General features: G+C 44.6%; 1 protein-coding gene across 1 annotated transcript; it reads right to left on the bottom strand.

Annotated features, from left to right (window-relative positions):
• Positions 1 to 1576: 1576 nt before the first annotated feature.
• senp1 (SUMO specific peptidase 1) lies at positions 1577 to 8984 on the bottom strand. Its single transcript, XM_080833383.1, has 18 exons — positions 8429 to 8984; positions 7594 to 7649; positions 7323 to 7501; positions 7116 to 7194; positions 6587 to 6782; positions 6305 to 6449; positions 6039 to 6157; positions 5556 to 5818; positions 5287 to 5344; positions 5049 to 5087; positions 4833 to 4917; positions 4581 to 4724; positions 4277 to 4408; positions 3448 to 3651; positions 2598 to 2677; positions 2367 to 2451; positions 2168 to 2263; positions 1577 to 2054 (listed from the first exon to the last, which is right to left on the bottom strand). The coding sequence occupies exons 1-18, from the start codon at positions 8560 to 8562 to the stop codon at positions 1992 to 1994; spliced, it is 2157 nt and encodes a 718-aa protein (XP_080689509.1). The 5' UTR covers positions 8563 to 8984; the 3' UTR covers positions 1577 to 1991.
• Positions 8985 to 9049: the final 65 nt, after the last annotated feature.

The raw sequence follows: 9049 nt of genomic DNA, 5'->3' as shown, positions 1-9049 counted from the left end.
TCTAAAACTCAACAATCACAAACTTTACATGACCTAAACTTTTACTTGACGTCAGTGCTGGAGGGCTCCTGAATCCTGCGTTACCACTCAGTCACACAAAATTATACTTAATCACTCATATCTACACTGCAGCTGGAAAAACTGTTATTTTAAGTGTAGGATTATCATTCTTTGTCCATTAAGCCCCAAAGCTTTACACATAATTCATTCTATTTAGTGAGACAGAAATTAATCTACATTTGGAGGGAAATATTTGGGAATCATCTTAAATAGGATTGTAAACTTCCATTGCTTTTCAAATTCCGCATAAAGTGACAGATAAGCAGTTTGAGATCACGTAAGTGAATGAGCTTTTACAGGTGTATAGCACCTTTTCCTCTAGCAAGGATGTCTGACCTTCCTCATGTTAACAGTGTAGACGATTTGAGTGAAGGGGGAAAAAAACACAAGTGAGTGACAGATTGCTCATAACTTGTTTCTTAGGTGACACTGAAATCCTGAAGTGGTCATTTCTCACAGCAACATTTCCATTGCCAAATATGATTTTTGAATTTTTACCTATGGCTGCATTACAAAGATATTGAGTGGGGACAGAGGACAACTTAATGTCTCACTGTGCTCATTCTTGGTGAAATACACAACATTCATCTGTGACAAACTCCTCTGTCTGTAATAATAATAATAAGCTCAATGGGGAAATAGTGAGGTGTGAACTCAAAACAGGTTGCTGGAGATGCACATGAGTATGCATGCACACAGCAGTCTGCTAGCAGAGAGGACACATCGGAGGGGTGGATGTGTGTTGCCAGCTAAACATGTGCTTGGGATCTTGTTGTTTTGTATTTGGTAAAACCGCCTCCTAAATTGCTGCTCGTATTTTCAGATGAACCATTGGTCAGATGTCAATCTGGAGACTCCCTTGATGTTTGGATAGATTTTCGAGATGATTGTAGGAGCCACCGAAAAACGTTTCATGACAGTTATGATTTTCCAAACCACTTGGGACTGGGTTTTCTCCCGGTAGTTTTCCTCCGTTAATGCTTTGTTGAATTTACCTTGCTACTACCCATGACAAATGACACAGAATTCATATTCTATAATGGCAGATACAGAAGATGAAATGGTCTTAATATGCGTTTAATTCCATTCTCACTGCTGTACGTTTGGGCAATGATGCCTGATATAAGCCTCTCAAATTAAATTATTGTTATGTCATCCCAATCTTGTTTAAACCTGCTCCCTTCCTCTAAATATCACCATAATAGTCTGTTGATTTATCCCTTTAAGCACATCATAAGGCTTTTACACTGTCCAGTGTTTTGTGACGTTACTTTGTGGTTGTCTGTTGGGGCCACAGGAACATTGTTTTCCATTCTGAGAGGAGCTTTAAACTTAAGACTCCTCTTTTGGCTCAGCCTTCTGAATCTGAATTTGGTGTTTATTTTTTATTAAAGACATTTTTAAACATCTCTTTTTTTATTTCAATTGATCATTTTTCACCAAGATAAACATACAATAATGTGAAAGAAAATACGAAAATACATGAAAATAACGTGACAAACGGTCACAATTTCTTCTCCTGGAATTCTGGCTGGTAAGATACAAAGTGTTTTCCCTGTATCACAGCAGGGATATATACAGGAGAGAATGGGTCAACAGCTTTCGGCCCTTGCCAAATTCTTCAAAGCTGCCATCTCATTTCTAGATTAGGAGACGACGTACAAAAGGTGAGCACAACACTTGACAAGTGAATAAACATTTGCCACTGAGGGATAAAATGTTCCGTCCCAATCAGTGTCCCCTGTTGTGGCGCGCAGAAGCTAGAAAAAAAAGCTTGTGCCAGGTCCAAACGGACCCGTCTAGGGGGCAGGGATGGGTGCTGGTCATAATGTGTCTGGCGTCTCTGGCCAAACCGAAGCCTGCAGTTTAACAGGTGTCAGGAACAGGAGCACAGGTGCCATGAAATCACCTAGTGTCAGTTTTTTTTATTATTATAACAGTTTCCTGTTCAAAATCTCCCAAACCATTCTCCTCCTGAAGTAGGGCATGTGTTTCTGTAGGGCAGCGAACAACAACAGAAAAGGCGTTTCAGTTCATTGAATAACAAAATTCCAACTCGTACTGCATGCACTAAATAGCTCCACTAGGCTGAACAGTGCATGCTTACCTGTGTGAATGTTATGGGCCTGTCTTTGGTGATGTACTCGGCGTATTTACACGTGAACATCCCACAGTCACTCCCATTCATTTGCTGAGGGATCTCCTGCAAAACCAAACCCTGGATCAGACAAAGAGACAGGACAACCTCTGCTGGACAAAACCACACTGTTTCATGAGGAATGGTGTGCCTGTGCCTTAACGCTCACGTTTGTTTTTTTACTGTGCAGGGTCCAGTCTGAAGTGTCCAGATGCTGCCCCCTTTTGTCTTCACTCTCTTGCTTCAGGTATTTCCTATTAAGGACAGCATGGTCATCAGCCTCATGCTAAACTTATTATTTAAACTAGTCATTTATTCATATTTATTTTTAATTGAAGTCTAATTCTAAATGGTATCAAAGTTGAGGGGAAGTGGAGGAGGGAACGCCAGGGTAACTCACAGCAATATTCTGCATGCTTCGTCGTCATTTCCACCCATGGAATCAAAATACAAGACGATCCTTTTCCGGAAATCAACCACCTGCGGGAGTACACACAAAGAGAATTAATCCGCTTTGCAAATCGAAGTTGCAGTGTGACGCTTTGCTCCTCCTTCTGCGTTATGAACTTCATGTTATTCTGATGAGCGTTCAGCAGGTTTCCAACTCAAAACTGGCCCCAACTGACGACCTCATGCTCTACTTACTGACATTATGCTCTACAGTTGCAAGGATGAAAAGCATATCAGAACATTCAGACCATAGTAAATGTCATAAGTTATAAGCCAATAGAAGACTCCATTGATCATACTTTACTAGTATCATACTCTAATTGTCTGGACCCCACTAACTCGGCCCAATTTAGCCAAAATAGGTTACAAGCCAGATATGGACTTGACTAAATAACGATAATATTATTATGATAAAGGAAAACAATGCACATTAAGATTCCCTGGTATTCTCTCATTGTACCAGAAAAATATTCACCAGGATGTAAAAGACAGCTTGCAGGGGTAAAACCACAAATTCCCTTACAGCAATGGAAATACTGGGAATGACTGAAAACCGTAAAAGATAAAAAAAAAAAAAAAAAAAAAAACTTAACTTGGGAATAAAGCATATAAACACAAGATCAGAGGCCTCAGCAACAGTTGCCGCAACCCTTGACCCACTGCTCCTCACGCACCCGACCCAACTATGCAGCATGAGTGTCACTCTGTTGTGTTCCCTGAGGCGTGTCTGCCGCGCAGGCGAGCCAGACGACACCAAGGTCGCTCCCTGCATCTCGGATCGGAGAAGGACCGCTACTCACCGAGAGGCACCAGTGCACCCCCAGGTGGACGGGCACCAGCAGGATGTCGTGGGAGAACAGGTCCACCTTCTTGGTCCAGCGGCGCACGGCTGAGAACCCGGCGCTGCGCAGCTTGGGGAAGAAGAACGTGTTGAAGGTGTAGGCGGAGGGCAGGTCCGGCCGCTTGCTGCGCTCCACCAGCAGGTTCATGTAGAAGTTAATCACCTGCAGGGGGAAGACAAAACAGGTCACTTGAAATGACTTAAGACACTTAAAAAGGACTTTTGTTACTTTTTACACTTTAAAAAAAATAAAACAATAAAATAAAATCACTCAAGATTGAGCAATCTGATGGCACCAAGTGAAGTAAAGCATCCTAATATATCCAATCCATTTGTTAAACCTGTGCACAACTCTGTTTTTTGGGGAACGATTTCAATGTATCAAAAAGCAAAAAAATCAACATGAAAGAGGTATTAGAGAATGCCTATTACACATTCATAACACATACCCACAGCCAAAATATCAACATGAGAGGTATGAAAGAATGCCTATTACACATTCATAACACATACACAGCAGAAAAATGACAAAGGGAGGCCAAACCAGCAATACGAAGAGTACACTGCACTGAAAAAAATAAGCAAGCGGTGATATTTAAAACAGCGGCATTCTACACTACAATGCAACTTTTCCCTCCTGAATTTGAGACACAAGACATCAGAGCTGTTGTTAAGTTCTTAGTGAGCCCAGGTAAGTGGCTACTGGTCCTGTGTGACAGCAGTGAGCCCAGGTAAGTGGCTACTGGTCCTGTGTGACAGCAGTGGGAGGGAGCCTCCGATCCTCTCACCTCGTCGTTGAGCCAGTTGAGGTGGCTGAGTGTCTGCAGGTCTTTGCGGGTGATGGTGAGACGGAAGCCTTCGCTCAGAACCTCGTCCTGATTTCCCCCTCTCAGAGCTCTGCCCACCTCCCCATCCATCTCCTACACATGGACACGGATACAGAGCAAGGGATTCCATTAAGTCCAGACAGTGAGACTGATCAAGAGATTAACAAAAAAGAAACTGGCATCCAGACCAAAAAAATCAAAAATAAAGTGCCCTGTTCAACCCCCTTTGGCTCTATGAACAACCTTAAGTGACACACACACACACCTCAGTTAGCACTGGAAACTCAGTCTCCACCACTGCCGGCGTGGGCTCTGTGATGATGGGAGCGAGTGGCACCTCCTTCTCCAGGGGGACCCGCAACTGCAGCTCAAACGAGGTCACACCCGTCTGACCCTCCTCTGACAGCCGCTAAAGCGCACAGGGGAGTAGCCATGTTAGATGAAAGGTGAGGAAAGGAGAGCGTGATGGGAACAGGAGAGACGGAGCGCGTCTCAGAACAACGTGACGGCAGCTCACCTGTCGTAACAGCTGGGAGGCGAGAGCCTCCTGTTCGTCAATCAGCCTCCGTCTCTCCCGGGCACGAGAATCATACAGACTAGTCCTGCAAAGACACGCGCACGCTTTAGCAAGGGCACCTGCAAATCACCCGATCCTAAACATCTATGCTTGGATAAAATTGGGAATGATTTTCAGCAGAGGGACAAAAAACTATTCTGTGAGAAGATTACTTACAGTTCTTTAATCCAGAGCTCAGCCTTGAAACAGGGTACACTGCAAAGACGGGGGGCACTGTGGTTATGACCGAGTACAATACAATATCATTTGTTTATTTGATCAAGAGGGACAGTGTACATTCATGAACATTAAGATGTAAATGCACCCAATTACAGCCAAAAGGCGAGATTCCAATGGCAGTCAGGAGTGATGGCGAGAGAAACATGGTAAAGTCACTAGGAGCGCTGGTGCTCACCTGGAGTTCTCGGGTCTCTTGCCCTCCTTTTTCTTCACAAAAATCACTGAGTCATGAGCTGCACAGAAGCAATAGAGGAAAGGCATTAGGCCATTTGCCCTGATGTAAGAGGACCACACTAAGCTGACCTGAGGTACCTCACACAAGCATTATATCATGAAAGTCACATCTCCAAACCCCAGTCACAAAAACAAGTATCTGGTTCCATGGTTTTTTTTACCAATTAGCCACACAAATGTGATACATGTATACTGCCGTGTGGTACAGACCTGATGACTGTGTGTCCTGAGAGGAGGTGTCCAGCAGGGCAGCGGGCGAAGGGGCAGACTGCAGAGGCGCCGGACCCTTGGCGGTGGGCAGCAGCTCTGGCTCTGGTGACCAGGCCTTGCCGTCTACCGCTCTGGGGCTGGATGCCTGGCTGGAGGTGGGGCGCGGGCTGGGCGGGGCACTGACGCTGTAGGGCTCCAGAGACTCGGAGCCTGCCGACGACCCACGCTGCAACAGCCGCCGGGACGACATCAGGAAGCTGGTGCTGGGAGAGGTGGTGGAAGTTACAAACTACGCACAGACCATTTGCACAGGAAAAATATGGTAGAACAAATAAAATACTTTCAGAATTTAAGGAGGAAAATATACCAGGCTATACTGCCGCTTAACAAATTCAGACAGAAGCGCACACTTGCAGATCAAATGAACAAATCAAAAGCTGCGATTAGTACTGCGATTAGGCATGGGAAGTAAAGTTTACTCACAAGTCCCTTTGAGAGCGAAGACCACCGTGTGAGCCGCCATTGAGGAAGGGGGACGACTGTCCACCCGACACCATGGTCAGAAGCTGTCTGTACACCTCCTTCTCCTCCTCACGAACTGACTGTTAACACACAGGCAGTGGCATAGAAAGGCCCATTAGTTATCGCATAAGTCTCTCAACATCCACAAGTCCAAAACAGAGAATCTTCTGGAATGTAGTGATCTGAAGTAAGGTACAGCATCTGACAGCCGTGAGGTGACCTCTGACCTCTTGCGCTGTGCAGCGTGGGCGAGCAGGGACGGGTTGACGGGGGCTGCCGTAAGAGGGGCTCCCCGTGTGGATGGGGAAGGTCTTTTCATACATGCTGGTGTAGGAGGCGTTTCCTCTACTGGACGCAGGGCTGGTGGACACACTGCAAACGCACAAGAAATAAAAATGCATACGAAACCGTCAGTGATTGCACAGAGTGTGATCACAGACACGGGAATGCAGATGTGTGTGTGTGTGTGTGTGTGTGTGTGTGTGTGTGTGTTTGCAGAGGTAACACACCTGGGTGATCTGTGTAGCCTCAGGTTGAGGGGCCTGCCCAGGCGAGGAGAGGGGCACGGTTTGGGGATGATGGCGGGGGGAGGTAGTGATAGGGAGTGCCCGTTGGTTTTTGGTGCTTCGCGGGTCGGCAGAATCATGCAGGCCTGTCGCCTGCACACTTTAGAGATTGTGATGGACTTCTCTATCCTTAAGGAGTCTAAATGTTCAAATTCAGTAAGGAATGGCATTAGAAAGCATGCAAAAAAAAACATATACACACGTATGGCATCATGCAAAAAGTAATCACAATGATGACCAATAACATAACACAGTCCAAATGTCAAAAAGGGGTATTTTGAGTGACTTGTAGGATTGTGCATTAGTTCATCAAACACAGACATTAATTATTTGCACACAAATACACTTTAAAAACACAAGACATTCAAAGTCACTTGAATCGATCGCTCATAATTTACTGAATACACATGACTATAAGAACTAAAAATGGCAAAAAGTTTAAATGATTTTGCAGTAAACTACATGACCTTACCTGTTTTGGAAGTGACTTTCCATTCAGTCAGAGTATTTCTATTGCCAAAGGTCTCACTGGGGGAACATGGACTTGTTTCCTAAAGAAGGAGAAAATAAATATGTTCACATACACCAAACCAAAGCTAAATTCTGTATAAGAACAATTATCTGTACAGCAAGACACTTCTCCAAACCCCAGTAACAAAAACAAGTATCTGGTTCCAACCGTGCTTTCAGGTGGAGATGCAGGGGCTGTGGGCTCTGCAGAATGGATGGTGGGTGGTGGGGGTGGTGGCAACATATTCCTCAGGCTTGGGCTCACGCTGTTCCGTACCCACGATGCCACACTGGAGCCATGGGTCTTCACCCCCTCTGCGGCGCTCTTGACAGAGTCGACTAGGTTTCCTGCACAAAGACTTCAAGTGAGAAACTGAGTCATGGCTGGCTAACTTTTCTCCAATGTGTCATTTGTAATGGGGACAGCAGACACAACTTACCCATACGGAACTTCTTAACAGCCCTGTTTTCTTCATCTGCTCCTCCATCCTCCATACTGTCCAAAACACACACAATCACCTTACTCATCATGACACAGCGAAGGAAAAGCCTACATTTATGTACTTCTGCACAGAGGCACAAACGCACCAGACATTCAGAGAATAACACTATGATTCTGCAGTGCCCGATTTTCTACTTATGTATGTGTATATATGGTGACCATGGTATGTTGAAGCTGACTGTTTCCATGAGAGGGGTGTTCCAAGTACAAGGCTTAGTGACAAACATGAGTACGTTAACGCAGAGTGAGTGGTAACCTTATTAAAGAAGAGTGAACTACTGAGAAAATGTACCCAGGTTTGGGCGTACTTGAAATACCCTCCAGATATCTAAAATACCACGCATAGACTCCAAGCTGTGAACTCTGTAAACACAAGGCTGCAGACACTCCATCAAGTCCTACTGTTCATGAAGGAAACTGCCTTCTGATAGCTTTAAACGGACAATGTGACAAAGTCATCCGAATAATTCTGCTTTGGCATAGTGAAGGAGTGAATTAGGTTTGCCGCCCTTACTAACAACGCCGACGAACTCAGTCGCATGTTGGGTTATAACTTAAGTGTCCTGGCCAAGGCAATAGTTTTCGCGCTTACTTCGCTTATTATAGGCTACCCTAACGGTAAATACCTTTTACAACTAGTTGATGTGTTAGAACGCTGCAACGCTGGTGAGTGTGTTCACAGAGTCGTGTGTAGCTCAACTGCACAAGTACAGTATAGGAAATGCATTTTTTTCTTCGGAAACTAGCTAGCTAACTCATATAACGTTACTTACCAGTCATTTGGCCTTTTTCTACTGAGAGGACTGTCTTCAGAAACTCCAGCGGTGCCGGGTATTTCATTGGCAGGCTCTCCGTTACGGAGATTAGCTATTCCTGTACCAATCCATTCGTAGAATTTATTGAACATGTTTAACTGTAGTCGAGTCGTGGCTTGAAAGAACTTAGTGCCGCTTCAAATTAGCCTGCCAAGGCAGTCGCAAACTCACAATTGTTGTTTCCGTCATTCGCACGCCACTGCAAGTAACCACTAGCTTTAATTGCTAACTAGCTTTGTTGGTATTATCTTTATCCTCGCCAAGAACCAGCTCTTTAGTTAGCCAGCATGCTATCCTAGCAGCTAGTAGAACTAGCTGGCTAGTTAGCTAGCTCGCTAAGAAGGCTAACACAGTGAGTGTCGCTCACGTTAGCTCCGTCGACGCTTTAATGTTTTCAAAATACTATTTTACCAATTTAAATATTAACTCCAACCACGATACAATGACTTTTAAATCACATAGATGCTACTCCAAATTAGTAAATGTTATGAATAAACTTGCTAAGACGATAACCTCTCCCGCTTCTTCCTCATTTAAAACCACAACATGGCCGAAATTTATGTGTGTCCTACAAACACT

This window comes from Sprattus sprattus, assembly GCF_963457725.1.
Source record: "Sprattus sprattus genome assembly, chromosome: 2".
Classification (NCBI taxonomy): domain Eukaryota; kingdom Metazoa; phylum Chordata; class Actinopteri; order Clupeiformes; family Clupeidae; genus Sprattus; species Sprattus sprattus.
This window is presented reverse-complemented; position numbering and strand designations above follow the sequence as displayed.